The sequence below is a fragment of the Artibeus jamaicensis genome, unplaced genomic scaffold, assembly GCF_021234435.1.
Source record: "Artibeus jamaicensis isolate MK-2021 breed Jamaican fruit bat unplaced genomic scaffold, CSHL_Jam_final contig_851, whole genome shotgun sequence".
NCBI lineage: Eukaryota > Metazoa > Chordata > Mammalia > Chiroptera > Phyllostomidae > Artibeus > Artibeus jamaicensis.
In genome coordinates this window covers 7,977,789-7,998,406 of record NW_026521986.1, presented here as the reverse complement: position 1 = coordinate 7,998,406, position 20,618 = coordinate 7,977,789, and the positions used below count along the sequence as shown (strand labels likewise).

General features: G+C 35.9%; 1 protein-coding gene across 4 annotated transcripts in view; it reads right to left on the bottom strand.

Moving 5' to 3' along the window:
• GPHN (gephyrin) overlaps positions 1-20,618 on the bottom strand; it is a 447,008-nt gene that overhangs the window by 55,855 nt on the left and 370,535 nt on the right. For all 4 annotated transcript variants that reach the window (XM_053673316.1, XM_053673315.1, XM_053673317.1 and 1 more), the window contains 4 exons: positions 12,298-12,353; positions 8,575-8,694; positions 6,899-6,957; positions 5,892-6,045 (listed from right to left, as the gene is read on the bottom strand). In XM_053673316.1, coding sequence (XP_053529291.1) covers positions 5,892-6,045; positions 6,899-6,957; positions 8,575-8,694; positions 12,298-12,353 — 389 coding nt within the window. The remainder of the gene's footprint in view (positions 1-5,891; positions 6,046-6,898; positions 6,958-8,574; positions 8,695-12,297; positions 12,354-20,618) is intronic.

The window sequence follows — 20,618 nt, the reverse complement described above, 5'->3', positions numbered from 1 at the left end:
AAACATTTGTCTTTGATTCTCCCCCGCCTTTGCAGTCCACTATCTTTTCAAATGTCTCAACCATTAAGAGCATCCTAATCAATATCCTCCTTGACCCAATATTTTCACTCCCTCTCTTATCAATACTGCCCATCCCCCAATTTCAGGCATTCAATACCTCTGAGTTTCTGTAAAGGCCTTATAATTCACTGTCTTGTTTATAAACTCCTTCCTTCTGAGAAATAAAACAGAAACAGCAACTTGCAAGATAAACTGTATCAAACCATGCCATATAACTCAAGCTACCTTAAGTCGAATTGTTTTAACAGACGCTTCTTCAGACCTATATGCTCCAACATAAGACTGAACAAATTGAGACCATGGTTAAGTTGTGGTCTCAATATGGACTCATATGCTGTAAAGATAAGAGTATTTCAGCAACTCACTTATTTTACAAAATCTGACTAGTTTCTGCCTAAAACTTACAAACTTTTACCTTAAACCCACCCCATGACAAACTCTCAAAATCCCATAGGTATCCTTCTGTAACTTGCCCTTTTTGAGACACTACTGAGACTTTGTCAAGGTGGTGCTCTCCCTGCTCGGAAACTCTCATGTATCTAGTTGTGGATGATCAACCAGTTTCCTTGGTCGCCCTCATATTAGGACTTTGACGGTCACTGGGCTCCCACCAAGAGCTGGGCAGGACTCCCTGCCACCGGTAGTTTCATACTGGTTACACTGCACTTCACTGCGGTCTCTTGAGCCTCTTTGGTTGGGGGACTCTGCATCTATGGTAACACATCTAGCACTTACGCCAAAGTGAGCCATATGTATTTTGTTTGTTGTAAGAATACTGTTCCCAGGATGTCTTGGTTATCTGATTAAATTTGTCCTAATTTTTCTTTTCAGATTGTGGGAAAGACAGCTAAAGGAATGGGGAAAATTTTGAGGTAAAGGGAAGGCAATGAGGGAACCCTCATCTAGTTCAGTTTGACAAGTATTTTTTAGCTTTATTTTTTCCATAAAAGTCACAGTGAGGTTATCTGGCAGGAGTGAGAAAGTAGGGCTGCTGCTGAGGTTTAAAGGAGGTGTCGAAGGCATAAATGAACTACCTACTGCAGGAATGTACCAGGAAATCAACAAGACAGTTACATCAGAACTACTGAGCAACTCGTAGGTGCCAGGCTGATATTAAATGGCAGAAATTTGCAGTGGTAATTTCAGTTTTATGAATTTTTTTCAGTAAGTTTTTCCTCTTGGGAGCAAAATTGTAGGTGGAGGATGGAGTCATCAGTTCTGGTATTAACATAGTAAACAAGGAACAAATTAAAGATGTGAATTTACGGGAAGTGTTAGTGAGGCAACTTTAAAGTAGTGAGCCCTGGTCTTCAATCTAGACAAGAAGTATATAGCTTGAAGCAAGTAATACACAATCTAACCTGATAGATTTCAGAGACTTCTATTGAAAAGTTGGAGAAATGAAATTTAAGAAAGCTCTAGTGGGAAGCATGTGGCATAGTGGGGAAAGTTATTACAGGGAGACAACTTAGCTACGAAACAAGGCTACAGCACTTACACAAAATATTTTATGAAAATTGCTTTGTTTTTGACCGTCAATTTTCTGGGTAATTATAGTAATCTCACAGTGTTACTTTAGTTATAAAGCACATAGCAGCTCTGGGCTTAGTAAGTACTCTACTTCTTATTCTTTCTCTTATTAGTGGGGAAAAGGATTTAAAGATTCTAGCTCTATAACAGCAATTGCTTGTGGAAGGCCCCAAATAGCCTTACATAAAGATTTTAGACAGACCGTACATATTTAAAGTTCAAACTTGTTTGCACAGCCTCTGCTGTTGACAGGGGCCAAGAACATTATAAAGAAATGAAACAGAAAGAGAGAAAACTTGAATGAAGGAATGAGTTATAAACTATGGCTGAAGGGAACTGAAACAGAACCTTAAAAACTAGAAGACCAGCATCTATTAAAGGAATAATTATTGCTAGTACTATAGGTTGGTAGATAACAAGCATGCAATTTGACTTCTTGAATATACTGGCAGCTGGCCAACTGCTGCCCAGTCTAGAGACCTGTAGGTCACTATCTAAAGTTTAACGAGGATAAGAATGTATTTTATGAATAAAGAGATGCTGTCATCAAGAGTCAAAATTAGAGAAGACAACTGGGAAACAGAAAGGTTGGTGAAGAGGAGGAAGATACACGTACAACTGCCTCCCAAGTGTAAACTTGCATCCCTTGCCTTCTATTTATACGTGCTTCCTAGGTGACGTTGGTTAGTCTCAAGATTTTAAATGCTATGTATATCCTAAAAAAAAAAAGAAGGAAAACCCTACTATGTGTATGCCAGTAACTTCAAAATATACACTTTTAGCTCTGCTCTTTTTCTTAATGCTCAGGTTTAAAGCTCAAGACTACATAACTTAATTGCCTAATCAATATTTCTACTAGGATTTTTGATAAGTATCTCAAATTTAACATGTCCAAAATAGAATCTCTGATTTCTACTGCCTACATCTTTCTCATTTGGGTAAATGATAACTATCTTTAGAATTGCTCAGACCAGAAAGTTTGGAGTTAGTCTTGACACTTCACTTTCTCTTATATCCTGCTTTGAACTCACCCACAAAACTTATTGGCTTTATCTTCAAAATATATCCTGGATCTGATTATTTCTCACCATCTCCACTGCTACCACTCTGGCCCAGATCTCTTGCCGGAGTATTGCAGATCCTTCTAACTAGTCTCTCTGCTCTCTTCCTTTTCCTTCCTTATACCACATAGAAGCCAGAGTTAACATCTAAAAATTTATAGCATGCTGCTATATCCCCAGCAGTCAGAACAGTGCCTGGTATCATCAGCACAGCAGCTTACTAAGGGGAAAGGATGATGGGAGTGGTCTGTTCCGGTAGAGAGGAGCATTTTACCATTGGTATTGTTTAAAACTGCCAGTGCATGGTGATAATAGAAAGCAGACTGATCTGCAGTCAGTTTTATTATTGGTTTCTACTTTTCTACAGATAATGCATCTGCAGAGTAAAGGATTAATGAAAAATTTATCCATCTCCACGGATAAAATTGACCTTGGGTTGACTTTATAACTCTTTTCTCCTGAAAATTTGATAAAGATGAAACATCCGCTTGTTACTAGGCAACATTTCTATGGTAAAAATGATAAAAAATACCTTGCATATGTACTGGAAGGAACTATTATACACATAAACTATAAATACCTAGTAGGAAACTATAGCATTGGGTTTCCACCAATGTGGTAAGCCTTGTAACTGGGAATTTCTCTCGGGAGGACCCTAGAAGCTGCCTAAGATTGCAAGAATACTAATTCCTATGTAGGACATGGAGCCCCTAAGTTGGTGGCTCCCATACTCTTCTAGTGAAATTCTTGTTCCCTTGCACCTGAACGTCATTTGAAGGACAGAGGAGATACTCTTAGATGGCTATGTAGACTGCCAAGAAGACTGGTCCCACTGAAGAATGCCTGCTGCTGTCCTGCTTGATGCTGAGTTTCCTTTCCAATATCAAAGTACACTCGTTCACAATACAGTGTATTTACATCTCATAAGTCCGATGTTTAGAAAAGAGAACCCCTGGTGGGAATTCCAGCATTTAATTAATTGTTCAAAAATATTAACTGAACAAATGCATGACTTTGGAAACATATGCCTAAAATTATATAATTACTGGATAGCATTAACTAAATTTTAACATACACAGTTTGTTGAAATCAATAAGGGTCCATAGAGGCTACACTGTGGTAGTTGTGGTCTATGACTGTGCTTCCCAGATTCTGATATAATTCCCTTATCCTGAACAAGTTCACGTAGTCACAAAATATTGGGCAGGTTTTGAATATGGTATACACAGACATCTTGTGTGCCTTTCTTCGGTTTGCCTAAGGCCACTGTTCTGCTTACCAATTACCACAGCGAATTCAAGAAGCAGACATATGTGACGCCATTAACATCAGGGGAAATCAGAACTAAGACTTAAGGAGAGTTGTGCTATGAATGACTAAATACACTTGCCACAGTGACAGACAAGTGTAATTTCTTTTAGCCTCTCTGAAAATAAATGAATAATATTTTTCTATTGTTTTTGGCTATCTGAGGATCTCAAACCTTTAGGAGAGATACTATGCTTTATTTCTCTCTTGTCCCCCCAGTTTCCAGTATAGTGCCACTCACAGAGGCACCCAATAAACATCTGTTGAATGAAACTACAGGATCATAGAGAAACATAATAATGGCTAATTTGGGATTAGAATAGGGGAGGAATGTTGAGCTATGTCAAACCACAGATTATAGAATTTATAAGCATTATTTCCTTGGAAAACAATGAATACAACAGGCCAGAGGAAGTAGAGGAGGGAGGTCATACAGAATCTATCAAAGCCTCTCCAAGGATTATCAAGTCTATGAGATCAGGAAACTGGGACTACAAATTCTTCCTTAGATTTCATAATGTAAATTTCTTCTCTATTTTCACCCCATCACCTTTCCCTACCAGCAGTGAGTAGCTTATAAAAGAGTATAAAAGATAGATTTAAAAATATTGCCAATATATGGGGATAACTGCAAATATTAGTCCAGCCCTACAAAAGCAATAGGAAGAATACAAGAAATATAGCTGAAACAAAGTTGCCTAATAACTAGTTATTTATGAGTTTGTTCACTTTATTTAGTTTTCTCACTTAGATGTGCAAAACATATAAATAAATCACAAATAAGAGTAGTTCATTTAGTTCAAAATAAATTACTTTCTGACACTAAACATAGTTGTCAGTTGGTCCTCGGGAAATTAAAACCATTGCTATGTAATCAACTGAAAAGAATGTTTTGGGTCAATCACTAGTTTTAGGGAATGACTAGTACAAATATACTAGGAAGTAAGCAAATCTAGAATGCTGATTTACCTCTCCATTAGCAAAACAAAATATTTTATTCTTTCCAAAAGAACTATAAGGGTATACAGAGAGCCTTGAAAATGTTCATTCCCAAGACATGAAAAGATTAAAAATAATAGTAACAAATGACTTATTTTCAGAACAAAGCTAAAGCTAGAGAGAGGGAGAAAAAGGAGGAGGAGGAGGAGGAGGGAGAGGAGAAGGAAAAGAGAAAGAAATCCTGTTAATCTTTCTATAAATAGCAAGGTCTAAAGAAATTAATTTGAAAAAATACCAATAGTTTCTGATTTTCATCTTGGGCTTTGAATTTCCAGCTGATTCACTTTTCAGTATTCCTAATTTGACATTAGAGTCTCCAACTGAATTTTTGTATAACCCAAGCAGAACAGGAATAGAAAACTTTTCAAGAGTTCTCAGAAAAAGATTGACTAAATTCCTCTTCCTAAATCAGGGGTGAGATGACATTTTGACATATTCTAAATAGCATGCCACTAGAGATGCTATCTTTAGAGGGGAAAAAAACCCCTAATTATCAAACCCTTCCTAGTGATAAAGATCACATGGAATTTTAGCAGGAAGAAGGCTAGCCATGGTATCCCAATTCACTGAACTATTTCCTACACAGAGGGGCCCTATATCACACAGGAGTGGGCACAATTCATTGTCCTAATAGACTCAGCACTTAGTTTGCACAGCTGAGTATCTACAGCTATCAGTCAACATTCTTATATTGTACTGTGTGTGTAGAAAGGCCATGGGTTACAATATTTTATTTTAATAAGTGAAAGGAACTATTTATATGTAATTTCTAGTTCTTCCTTCTCTTATTCTATACTTGAACTATCCTGAAGCCAATTTTTATTTCTCTGTCATGGGAATGTGGTAATAGCTATAATCCACAATGCTCTACATACAACACAGATGTCAGAAATACTTTTATCTGAAAGTCCCATTCCGCCATCTCCTTTTTACCTCATTCCCTGTTGACATGACTGCAACCACCGGGAACTTATTAACTTCAACCTCCGTGACACCTACAGTTGCCAGAAGACCAATCTCTGAGGGGCCCATGTGAGTTCCTTTGGCCAACACGCATTCTCCTCTTTTAATGTCATGGCCAATGGGTCTGAAAGTCAAAGCAAAACCATAAGCACGATGAGAAAGAGTAATATTTTCTAAACTCAGAGGGAAATGCTAGTGTCAGAGAAGGAGGACACTTGCGGGGAGAAAAATGGCAAGAGATGAGGCAGGAGCAGAATAAGGAAAAGAAGAGGTTCTAAAAACTCCATGCTTTTAAAATTAAAAATATTGAATATCATAGAAGACAGAAACAGGATTTGTATCTATTATTGCTAAACAGGAATATGGTACTTCATATTTGAAAATTACTTTACAAATTTGCTTTGTACCACATTATTGTCGAAAACACCAAATGCAAACATTCTTTGAATAAGGAAATAAATTATACAGCATTAGTGATAAAAAGTCTATAGCTTGTTAGTTTTGTGGTGAGGAGAATAATATTAATGAGATTACATCTATGGAATAATTTCCATTTGGGCCCCTTAGGCTGGTCCTAGTTATGTGTCTGCATCAGTCCATTCACCTTGGCCTCTTGACATAGGGGTGGTAGAAGTGTAGCTTTGTCACGAGGAGATTTGAGCAAATTAGTATGAATGAAATCAGGGTAAACATATTCCATTGTAAGCAAAATAATGTAAAGTATAAGCTCTACTCATGGTAGGACAGTGGTCTCATCTTTGCTTCTGACTATTTCATTTGCCTTTACCATCTCCATGAAAATGTGGGCAAGGCAGACATGGGATGTAGAATTCAGGAAATTCACTTTCCTACTTGTTAAAACCCTGAAAGCTAATGGTTAACTGACGAGCTGTGGATTTATAATAGCCATGCTCTCCTGAGTTCAAAATCATGTAGGAACAAAAGTCAGCAACACATTCTATATACTATGAACTTACCTGATATCTTGGCCTGGCCGAGCTTGCACCAGAATTCGGACTTCAAGTTCTTCAGTGCCCTATAATAAGAGGAATTTTTGTAATTTCAGATAAAACAATTGATAGAATTTCTGATCAATAAAACTTAGCTCCTCAGATGCTTTTATCATCAGACAGGCCCAGAATATATACAAATATAGAGAAACAGAAAATCATTTGCTAACCCCTTTGAACATGATGACTTTCTATCATAGATTCCTGCTAAATAAGGTTTGATGCCAAGGAATAAATACAGTATTTTCACACTTTAAAAAATATATACCAATTAAAATACTGAGTCTTACTTTATAAGTAGCCTTCTCAAGGAAAACTAATTATAAATGTACAGGGCAGGGCAAAAGTAGGTTTATAGTTGTCCATATGGAAAATAATACAATAAATAATATGAGGATAAACTGTTACACACTCACAAGTGTAAACCTACTTTGGCTCCACCCTGTGTATATATTTGGCTACACTAATAGATGCAGTGAACGTGTAAGGAGATAACTTATCTCTTCTTTCCGAAGAACCATGGTTGCAATACTATTCCAAGGTCCCCAAATTATCTGTAGACATTGCAGTGAAGGACTGATCATCTGCCTGGTAGTAAATCTCTGTAAAGTAATAATGGTCATCAGTTTTTTTACTGATGGCTGTGAACAATATTGTGACACTGTGACTGCATCTTGTCATCTGGCAGAGTCCGAGGATGCACATGCTCTGCATTTCAATGCTCTGTGAGGGCAATAAATCTGCTGACAGTTTTAACAGCAAGCAATGTGATCTGTATTCCAGGAGGTGATTTTATAAGCCTGACATGTGGGAAGATGACATAAAAAAACCCCAGGTCAAGAAAAGTGGCTGTCTCTCAGCATAGCCAAATTTTACTATATGCTGGACCAGGGGAATATTATTAACTCCAGCTTTTAAAATATGAGCTATCTTAAACTTCTTCACAAAGCAATTAAGATAACCAGTCATTAAAACCTCAGTTGAAACTACTTTTTTGACTGGTGGCTGATCCTCTGGTTTCAATAATTGCCACTGGTTTCAGTGAAATGAAGGCCTGCTTAGACCAAAAAGGGTCCCAATGTCCTTCATTTCGAGCAACAGAGGGAGAACTGGCATGAATTTAATATTTCCAGGCTGTCATTTGGTGGCACACATTCTCCCGAAGTACAGATACTAGAGCTGAGTGCCACTTGGTTCAAATGTTTGGCTTAGTGAAATGTTCAAGAACTTGCCCAAGTGTTCTTTGTTAAATTCTTCCTATTAAATTCTCCTTCACATTTTATCAGAAGGTAGTTTCAATTAAAAAATTTCTCAGCCAGAAGGTATGCCAACAATTAGTACCTCTGCTTTTCTATCTTGAGCCAGTTTCTTTCCTTGTTTGCATGTGAAGTTTTTTTTGAACAAATGTGGTTCAAAGTTTGGTATAATCACAGTGATGATCATAAAAACATCTCCTATAACAAAAGATTATAGGCAATTCCTAAGCCTAAGGCAATTCCTTATTTAGTGGAGACCCATACAGTACATTGTAAACTCCTCACATAACCAAAAACACTGGGTTGATCTCATAAACATTGCAGAAAATGAGCATAACTTAAAATGCTGCTGCAGGAATGCAGTGATAAGACCTGGTGATGACGTACATCATCGGACTCCCTGATAAGTTCGGTATCTTCTACTTGTACGACTGCATCAGCACCGCAGGGGATGGGAGCACCTGTTGTAACCCGCATGACTTGTCCAGGCATTACTGTCTGAGTTGGCTGGAAATAGGAACATGTAAGAAAGAGCTGATTTACTTTACTGCTGCAAAGGAAAAGTAACATTTTCCTACAGGAGATGTTACATTTTAAGAAACAAACCATAAAAGGAAAGTCTTATGGTCTTATTCATTTTGGGCCAAAGTAATGAAAGCTACCCCCAAACAGGTTCACTCACACCAAGAGGCTTTAACTTGATTTATGGTAATGACCATTATATAGATATCTTTCTTGGTGCTCTGTTTTCCTTTTGAAGAACTGCCACTTAAATTTGCCACTACTGTCTCTCACTCAAATGATGTGGTTTTTCTTAATATGTGTAAAGTGACTTGAGAATCAAGGAAAAAAATGCCATGCAATGTGATTTTTGTGAATGACAATTATGAAAAACCAGCACGTTAGTCATTGCTTAAAGTTCTGATATTTGAGAAAAGTAATTTATAACTAAACTTTTTGGTTAAATATAGGCAAGTCAGAAAAATCAGATTATTGGTCTTGAAAATCTTTCTAAAACATATTAGTTCATCTTTCAATTCATATTAAAAAGTCTAGTTAATATAATTAATTTAAAAATGATTCCAGTGTCTGTACTGATTTAGGTGAAACACTATATTCAAAGTTCTCATTGTCTGTCTGAATGGCACAGGGGACTGACCACGGGGCCTGCCCGGCAAACTTCTCCTATCACAGGGAAGAGTGTATTTCTGTCAGATCCATCTAATAGGTCTAAGAAAAGGCCTCAGAAAAGTCACTTGTCATTGGCCATATTTTAGGTCAGAACTGGGGAAAAAATGCTTCAGATTTCTCCCAAAATAAAACTCTGAGATAATATTAATTCCCCAATAAAAATATATTACAAAGATCTGCCTCATAAGTATTTATTTTAAAATTTAGGTCACAATAATGTGAATATATTTAACAGTACTGTACACTTAAAATGATGAAGATGGTATCTTTTAAGTTATGTCTTTTAACAGATTAAAATAATTTTTAGGAAATAGCTAAGGAAATATACCTCTCCAATGGATATACAACTGAAATAAAAGTGGACATTTACTTCTTAGAACAGCCTTAAAAAGCTGCTTTCAGTACTATCACTACAAACAATATCACCAATGATATTATTTGAACCCTACTCTGTGTTAGGTACAGTGTTAAGTGCAATGTTACATTCTGTTTAGGTTGTTACCTAAGCCTGATAAAAGGCGAGTATTTGTTTTATTTTCTGTTTGCCTCTCCAGATCACATCATTGTACTATCCTGAGCTAAGGCCTAAAAGGCTGACCTCTATGGACTATTTCAACCAGGTTTCCATCACCGGCTTCTGGTTAGGTAAAGCCAATGTGAGGGGCCAAAAGGAGATTAGAGGGGAGAAGAAAGAGAAAAGTCGAGTTTATATTCCCTTTGTTCTTTCCCTGCTGGGCTGTAGGTGAAGGCTCTGTCTCACGTCTACTGCTGAGGGGTGGCCCTGTCCCATAGCTATGAATCTCCATGGGTCCAGGTTCCACTCTTTCCCTTCGCTCCTTCAGACTAAGAGGTGGTAATAGAGTTTCACTCTTAACTTTGGAGTGCTTCACATTCCTTTGTTAGTTTCCTTTAACCCTGCCTGCATCTTGGATATAGTCCCTGTATCAATCTTCATAATCACCCCTTTCCAGGCATATTTATTGCTCTATCATTCCAAAGCCTAGAAGGTACCTGGCCCAAAATTGGTAGCCAATAAATAGTTCTGGAATGAATAAATGAACACAAATAATGTCATTATCACAACTGCCTGAATTGTGATCCTTTGTGGTTTACACCTCCGGTGTTATCCCCGCTTTTCTCCCACAAACAGTGAAGGGGATTTTTGGGATTGAACTGTGTATCCCCTTATTCTGTTCTCTGAAGAAAAGACATTCCAGGCTTATTCAAAATTGTTGTATTTTAATGTAATATTTTACCAAGGTAATGCATAGGATTTAAAATGAAAAGTTTAGGGCCCAATACACTCAAATTTCTTCTTTAATATTCAACCCCAGATACTTCTCCTCCTCCTCCTACTACCTATTGTCTGGTACATCTCTTAATATGCTGTATATGACCATTTTTGTAGTACAGTCACCTCTGATGAAAAACACTGAAGGTATGATATGACATGTGTTTTTTAGTAGAGATGCTAATGCCAAAACAATCTTCTGAGCCTGTGGAAAAAAGGCATTTAATATAGGCCTAATGAGGTCCTTCCTTTGCTGAAAGCGCTTTTTTGGCTAAGGCAAAAAGTAAATCCTAAAGTAAGTTTCAGGGCCTTTGCTTCTTAAGCTGAAGTATGTTAGCATGAGGCCCTACCTTAATTTAGTTGGGTTCAGTGTACCATATACTGTAAATATACTTTAAGGTTTACTGTAGTTATATGTGTACTTTTTTCTACTTCTTACTTAAATCAACACTTAAGAAGTGTTTTGTGTGATTATTAAATAAAAAATTTGGCACCTCTCCAAGACTAGTCTAAATGATAAATGAAAGATCACTACCAGCTCACTTATATTAAATACAATGTAAAAGATATTATTAGATATGTAAAGACATTTATATATCCATTTAGAGTAGATGTATAAACTGCACTTGAATTGAATCAATGGACAAACTCTAGCAATATGTGAAGTATAATTACTTCTTTTAAACTGTTAAGACTAGTAACTAATTCTTTATTGATATACCTATATGCTTTATATAAAAAAAGTTTAAATATTGATTTTTCTTTAATGGTTATATTAAACTGGAGTTTTTGAGCTTTGTCCAATGACAGCATTGTATAATTAAATAATATTTTCTTTGAAAGTGTCCAGTGCTAATCAATAGGACCAAACCACACTCTGTTTAAGACCAATTATTTTGGTACAGCAAGAAACCATTCTGTAAATCACTTTCTCAGTGTACGCAATGGCACCTCAATGCTCACGTGTATGTCTTTCAATAAGTGAGCAATCTGACTCATCTGTATGATATGTAAGTTAAAAGGATATCACAGGTAATTAAAAGAAAAACCACCCATTTTTTGGGTATAATTTTGATATTCTTTTTCCCACTAGACTTCTATAAGAACTTACAAGAAGTTGGCAACTTTTAAATTTCACAACTTTTCTTGAGCTCCTAGTTCTTGAGAACAGTTCGTGGTCTTAGCTAGCAAATAAGGTTTGTGAAATCCACAAAGTCCTTAGCAATGTGCCGCTGCCTATCCAGATGTGTTCTAGGCCGAGACTACCACAAACTATTTGCAGTTCCCTAAACATTCCATGTAATTTTAAAAACACTTCTGGAATGTAGTTCTACTCAGAATATTGATGTTTACACAGGAACAAAGAACCATCCAATCCCAGGGCTCAAACATGTTTGTTGGCATGTCTGTGAGACATATGACCTACACAAGCCATACATCAATAGATGAAGATTCTTTCAGTTAAGGAAGAACTGGTTCTTCTAATGGGAATTGTCCCTTAATCTCTTTAATAACCTGTCTAATGATTCTCTAAGATTTCCCTTACAATGATGGTAGAAATTAGAATTAGATCCTGAAAGTCCATGCAAACTGAAATCTTTAGGACCTGTCAGGCCTATGAACCTCACCTGCTCACCAGCTTGGGATTCCCCAATGATGAAACGATCTCCTGGGCCATCAGCAGCTGTGAGATGAACAGAACCAAGAACAAACATCAGAATGGACCTATAGCAAGGAATAAAAACCTAGTGTTGGAATTCTAAAATTTGACTCAAATGATCATATAAGGATTCAGGAAAATGGAATACATTTTTGATCTCCCAGACGAGATAATGGCTTTGTTACTCCTGGTTTGATCTGTGGTATCCAAAACTCACAAGTACCCACAGAAGTATTCTTAATTTGTGCTCTTTCTTGGTGCCCTTTGATATGGTTAGTCTTCCTGTCGCTTGATAATTTACACATGTACTTTTAAAGTAGGAAGTTCTTTTTTGCCTACCCTCCTAAAATGGATATCACTATATAGATCACGGATATCACTATATAGATCAATATTTTTCCATTTTCTATATAACTTGTACAGTTTTCCATAATATTTTCTTATTTACCACTCACTTGATCTTCATAATAACCCAGTAAAGTAGGAAAAACATACATTCTTTTCCTCATTTGACATTTGAAGATAATGAATCATAGAATGAAGGAACTCAGGTAGAAAATGTTAAGTACATCGAACAAGTTCTGGTTAGTGGTAGGGCTAGGACTAAAATCCAGCCCTTAATTCCCAGTACAGTGTGTATGTGTGTGTGTGTATATATTAATGGGCCAAAATGTTATTTCTGAATCAGAATGCATGGGCAGCGCTGCATCACATTTTCCACTATTTTAAAATGGGAAGAAACCCTTTCGCAATTAAGATGAGAAAAAAAACCCCACCCACCAAAACTTCTTATCCATTGTTTTTCTACATACGATACAGTAATGATAGGATAAAAATATTCCAAGAGATAAATGCATTCCAAGGGGTTTCTTCATAGATGATATGGATTTCAGACCAATACTACTGAAAAGGCAATGCCTAGCTAATGACTTTTAAGATGAGGACAATTAATTCCGTGTTATCTGCCTATAGCAAAGGTTTGAGACAGATACAAAGAAAAGACAACACTTTCTCTATAACTATTTTAATTATATTTGCAATCATGCTGATAAATAATAAAAAGTATTTTCCTTTTTTAAAAGGGACATATGAAACTCATTATTTCTCTATGTGACTACAATGTCACATTTTTACTAAAGGCTTATAAACAATACTGTTTACAATGAGCTACTCTTTTTGCACAGATGGCTTTGGTTAACCTACTGTGGAGAGAGACACAAGAATTAACATTGGGTGTCTTCTATGTACAAGATGTTGGCTCTTGTGCTCCCCAGACATTATCTCAGTTAATAAACTCTCCGTTTCCTTGTGTGTGTGTGCTTTTAAATTATTATTGTATTTTCAGTGTTCACTGGTAAAAAAAAAAAAGAACAGTATTCCTGCATAGTTATTCTTATTATGCTGTTTTCATGGGTCCTTCTTTGTTAAAAACTTTTTTTTAAGTGAATAATTTTAAACAAACATAGAAGGCATTGCTTCAACAATTATCAACATTTTACCAATCTTGTTTCATCTATTCCCCCACTTACTTTTGCAGTATTTTAAAGGAAATTGAGATTTTCTTACTGTAGATGATAAGAACTCAGTTACCTTTCAGAGCTCTGCCCTCGATGCATCTCAAAGGTGAATACATTTATTTCAAATTATTTTTCTACTAACGGTATTACCAGCTCGCCATCTCTCAGCAGCAACCTAGACATTTTCTCTTTTTACTTCTTTGCAAGGAGGGAAATTTGCTGGTTTTAGAGTAAAATAAAGCTGAATCCGAATCTTACTCATTCTCTTGGTTCTGCCTCTTACTAGCCTCAGGATTTTTGGCAAATTGCTAAACTTTTTTCTAGCCTTCAGTTTTCTTGTTGATAAAAATGGGGATAATCATTCTTTAAAAATACTAACATCTTTTAAAGCTCTTCATTTCTTTCACTCATTCACTAAATTTCTACTGTCTTTTATGCCCCAAGTGTCACACAGGTGCTGAGATAGAGTCAGGAGTAAAACCAGACACTGTTTCTAGTCACAAGAGAAGGTGAGCTCCAAAATCAACTTGTAAACAATTTTTTTAAATGAGAAAAAATAGAAAATATATTTATCATGCATAGTAAGGATAAATCCTATTTCATGAAGTTTATTTTTATTTACATGTGTGCATATGTATATTTGTATGTATTGTATATATTATATGTGTGTGTACATCATTAGCATGTACTATATACTTTATTTAATGTGTGTCTTCCTATGAATGTGGTTAAAATAAAACTCTTAAAGCCACTGATGTAATCGGGTAGACGGTTACTAATTAATCATATTAATGTATATAGAAACAAATTAAGAAAACCACTCTAAAGGAACATGGTTTTATGAGAGCATACAGTGAAAGTACCCACACTACACTAAAGGGTCAAGAAAAGCCACCCCGATACAAGGAATTTTGATTTGAATACGAAGGATGAATAAGGCTAACTAAGCAAAAGGTAGGGATGTATGTGTGTGTGTGGGGGGGGAGAGATACATATGAAGTGGAAAATGCTCTATCTGAAGATCTTCACCCGAAGACAGCAGTATGCGTAAAGGCCTTTGGTTCATGTCTTCCTTATATCTTATATTCTAGCCATTCTCAACTTCTAGCACTGTAGCTCCCTGAGATGACTCATATTTCAGCCCCATAACATGAGCTCTTCCCACTGCTTGGAATGTCCTTTCTTTATTCCTGTCTTTGATAAAAAAATTCTCAGCTTTTAAGACTCACTTCAAATGCTATTTTTTATGATGTTATATCTGATTCCCCTTCCTCTTTTGTTTCTCCAGTTTATTACTCAAATAACTCTATTTATGGTTCCTAATATATTGCAATTATTTGCTTATTTTTCTCAGGGGAATCCCTAACACTTGCTGTAAAATAAGCATTCTATACATGTTCAATATGTAAAGTATTCTAAATGTCCAATAAATGGGTGTGGCTTCTAAGAATCTTTTTAGAAAGATGCATGAATGAATAAACAAATATATATTACTTTTCAACACAAAATGCTGTATTTTGAATGCCTTTCATTTTCTGCTAGGTACACTGTTTTCTAAATGTGTGTTAACATTCACTATCTTTAGAATGTTTAGAAAGACTGTTCTGATGGAGTCTATATAACTTAGGTAATGTTGCCAGTTATTCAGTCAAGAATAGTGTCTAGTTCATCATTAATACTCAATAAATATTGTTAAAAGAATGCAGACATGAATTTGGCATTTTCATAATACTTAGGTGAGAACTTATTGTAAATTTATTGTATGTGTTACTATTGTGTTTTATCAATCTCTTAAAAATACTTTCATAATTGTATATTTTCTCTTATGAGCTCTGTAGAAATAGGGATCATTTCCTTTCTTTTTTGAAACCTCTTTCTCTTCAATCTTCCTCCCGTCTCCTGCATCCTCACATGTGCAAATGAACATACACTCAAAATGTTTACAGCAATGTTCTGCACAAATATTCTAAATAAATGTCACTGAATAATGAGTGGCTGGAGATCACCGGGGGCAAGCCTGGTACAGAGTTCTGGGAGGCCAACACCTGAAAGAGCCTTAAATGATTCTAAGCAGTAAGATTAGGGAAGGTGCGCTGAGGAGAGAATATGTGCTCACTTAAACTACGTTCTCCACCTTGTCCTGGGAAACAGGCCTCTATACGGAAAGCTCAGTCAACCAACATTATAGAAGGCTCTTGGAACCAAGAGAGAAGTCAGTTCTTTAAAAAATATATTATTTCCCTCATAATAGTGTTTCTTAACCCTTAAAGTGCATATAAATCACCTGGTGATCTTGTTAAACTAGATTTTGATTCAGTGGGTCTGTGATAGGGCCTGAGGTTCTTCTAACAAGCTGATGGTGATACTGCTCATTCATGAACTACTCTTTTTGAGGAGCAGAAAAGACTGCAGTGGAAATAGACGAATTCAAACTAAGAGAAAACTGAAGGAATAAAAAAATCAGCGAACAACTGAAGTCCTGATTTTACATTAACACCAAGATTTACTATTTCTTACAGGACCAATTTGATATATATTAAAAAATATCTATTAAAGACACAAGCAAAAGAAAAGTTAATATTTTCAAGATGAATTTTACAAGCTTGGGTGTGAGGGAACTGAGGTGGAGGGACAGTGGTATTATGAACTTAAAGCCTGAAATGAAATTAATGCCACAGTATGCCATTAAAAAAGATGAATGGATTCCAAGAATTTCTGTAAAGGCTTAGTATCTTCCAGTCCCCCCACTCCCCCACCAATTCCGACATTTCTGTTAATACGTTTTCTCTTTCTGTTTTGTAATAGTAGAATTTAATTTGAAGGAGTGGTAAAGCAATATAAACCAAATCCTAACAACAAATGCATTAGGTAAGTAATTTATAACACTTAATACTAGATCCTGAAGCTGCTCCCATGTCCACCGTTTTGTTAACGTCCAGAAAACAATTTTAGGTAGTCTTGTTTATCTGTTTACTTAAAGATTTATGATGATATCATTTGATATAAAATTAATTCCATTAGGTAGCTCTTCATTGTGGCAATGTATAGAAAATAATCTTCCCAAGCCATTTGCTATAAACTTACTACTCATTTTCATTTTCCAGTCATATGTGAGCTCTCTTTAAGCCTCATGAAATGCTTGACAGATATTAATTTCTTTTTAATAATAAAGAGTCTCATCATTTCCATGTTAGGGCTGAATAAAGTGAGACTATAGAGATAGCAGAGATCCTAGGAAATATCTTCAACAGAGGAAGAAAGCAGAAGGATTAAGAATTTGTTTATTGCGCCCTGGCTGGTGTGGATCAATGGATTGAGCACTGGCCTGCGAAACAAAGGGCAGCGGGTTCGATTCCCAGTCAGGACACGTGCCTGGATTGAGGGCAAGGTTCCCAGTAAGGGCCATGTGAGAGGCAACCACACACTGATGCTTCCCTCCCTGTCTCTCTCCCTTCCCCTTTCTAAAAATAAATAACATCTTCAAAAGATGAATTTGTTTACTTTGATAATGGAACCAAACTATCTAAGACCAGGATGATAGGCAGTAATAGGGTAATAGTATTTCAGTATCCTAAAAGTAAGATTATAGGAAGAATTGGGGTGGGGAAGGGGAAGGTGAGAAGAGCAGCACAAAACAATTAGTACTTGCTGCAGTTATACTGAGGGAGCAAGTCAGGTGAGTTGTTTGGAATTTTAAATCTGTCGCCTTCTCTTATGGAAAGCAGGGAGCTAGGAGAAAAACATTCATTTATTCTTAGTATTGGTAAAAGAGAGATTATTTCCTTAAATAGAGTATTAATTAAAATTACTTATTCCAAATTATATCTCTGCTCACATGAGAAATACTCCCATAATCACAAGGCCTCTTCCTCATCCGGAGTGTCCTATAGTGGAACTCAATAGGCTGTCAAATGAGTTAGGAGAAGCAGCTATGGCCAAAGAGGTTCTGAATGGCCAGAACGAAAACCCTGGAACATGACTTTCATGCAGGATTAAGAACTAGCTTTAAATCAAAGAGGTTACACTGATAAATAAATAAATGGAAATAAAGGTCATACTGAATTAATCTACTGGAAAGAGGTACAAAGAAATGTTAATAGTGGCTAGAAAGTGAGATAATGGGTAATTTTAAATGTTCTTTTTCATTTTCTGCATTTTCCATAAGCATATACTTCAATCAGAAAAAAAGAGAAAAACTTTAAAATTTACTTTACCCAAATGGCAAGGATTTCTCTTAATACAACCTCCCAGAATTGTTTGTAACATGTAGTTATCAAAGTAATTGCTGACTTGTTATAATTTTCCCTTCTTCTAAATGACCCCAAAACAATTTTTGAAGGGATAAGCCTTCCAAATTGAACATTTCAAGCTAAATCTGAAATTCTGAGATATTTTTGCCTTTATTAATGTGTAAGAAGAATTTGTGTAAGAAAGTTGTCTAGTTTCATTTTTTTGAATGTATCTATCTAATTTTCCCAGGACCATTTACTGAATAGATTGTCTTCACCCCATTCTATGCTCTTGGCTCCTTTGTCAAATATTAATTGTTCATATAGGCATGGATTTATTTTTGGGCTCTGTATTCTGTTCCCTAGACCTATATGTCTGTTTTTATGCCAGAACCATGTTGTTTTGATTACTATGGCCTTGTGGTGTTAACTTGTTATCAGGTAGCATGATATCTCCACCTTTGTTCTTTTTTCTCAATATTGCTCAGGCTGTTTGAAATTTTTTGTGGTTACATATACATTTTTCGAAGATATGTTCTAGTTCTGTGAAATATGCCTTTGGTTGCTTTTTTTTTCATGCAACAGGATGGGCAGACCTAGAGGGTATTATGCTTAATGAAATAAGTCAGTCAGAGAGGAATCTAAAGAACAAAACAAACAAAATTGAAACTGACTCATGTACACAAAGAGTAGCCTGGTGGTTGCCAGAGGGGTGGGGGGGCTGGGGGGCTGGGAGAAAGAGGTGAAGTACAAATTGGTAGTTACAAAATAGTTATGGGATGTAAAGTAAAGCATATGGAATATAGTCAATAATGTGGCAGTAATTATGTATGGGTCCAGTTGCGTAGTAAAAATATTAAGGGAAACACTATGTAAAGTATACGATTGTCCAATCACTTAGCTGTAAACTTGAAGACAATACATAATAATATTGAAGTAAACTGTAATTAAAAAAAAAAGAGAAATTGTATGATAATGGGAATCCACCCACATCTCTACAGGAGGGTGTGAATGCATCAAGATGACTGATTAGCTTAATGAGTGTTAATGAGGGAGAAACAGCTTAAAAATATGAATAAAAATATTGTATTGATTCTAGTTGATAATACACTTTCATTTTCTTTTACCTTTCAAAGTCACTCCTGCTGAATGCAGTTTTAGGTTCATTAGGTCACAGTTCTTCCTATTATTTAAATCCTCATCACTTGATTCCTGCCTTCTATACATCTTATTCTATCTTAATTTTTAAAAGCTGTTCCTATTTCTTATTTCCTTAGTCATTTTTTTTTTACTGTCTTGATTTTTCAACCCACATACCTTAAAGCAAGTGATCCTCCAACTGGTTTGGAGTTTTATGCCACATATTTCTGAAGGATACTGGCTAATGCTTAGTGATCCCGAGCAAGTTAGCAACCTCTTTACACCTAGAGAGTTAGCAATGCTCACAGGTGCCACTGGTTATTACTGGAAGGCCTAAGGCAAAGGCAGAGGAGAAGAAAAAAGGGAGAGTAAAGGGAGTGGGGAGAAAGGGATGACAAGTGAAGGAGGACAGGGGTGGAGAGAAGAAGGTACACAAGTAGAGTGGCAGAGAACCACAACAATAGCCTCAAGGATATTCTTACCAAAACACTGCCTGGCGGTGGTATTATAACACAGGGAAGAATAAGATCTTTTCTTATAAGTGTCTTTTTGTTCACTGATGACTTTTGCTGCTTTAATTAAGATGCTGATATATATACACAGATATATCAACCATTCCCAATTTGAGATTTAACTATATCCACAATGTCATCTGTTTTGTGTTATGTCTCTGCTGTATGTTCTATATATTAGAGAACTATCAAGACTTCACAGGAAATAAATCATATGAATTGGATGGATGCATGATATATAATCTGTTGAAAATTTTACACTGTGGGATGTCATTTTAGACGTTTTTCTCTATGTCAAACAAAACTAAAACCCTACCACTTCAAAATAAAAGAATAAATAAGACACTGAGTTATGACTTTATATAAAAATTTCCTTGATAGATTCTATAGCAGGAGGCTCTTTTGTGGCTCATGGAGGATAACTGGTCTTCTTGGCAATAAGAAAAGCCGAGAGCAATAGTTTCTTTTCATTGAGCTGCTGCTACCTCATGAACAAATCACAGAACAACATTCTATTTGGGGATAATTTTGCCTCAATTTATTTTCTCACTTTCTCCTACTTTAGGTTACAAAGGATGTAAAAGATAGTCTTTTTTGCCCCTTTGTTATTTCATTTGTTGTAGCTGTTTGTCCTATTCTGGAAGTAAGAATTTTTTTGTGTGTGCTTTCATTGCAATATTTTATGGCTACCAATTTATAAGTTCAAAACAGAATTTATATTTTGGATTAGGAATAAGAAACAAAAAGATCCAATGAGGCTGTCAGGAGATTAAAATAATTTTATTTCTGGACAATATGCATTATATAATATATACTGCAGAAAGACTACATTTGGAAAAAATTTGTTAGGGATTTTTTATTTATGTTTTCAGAAATACTCTAATTTAGTGA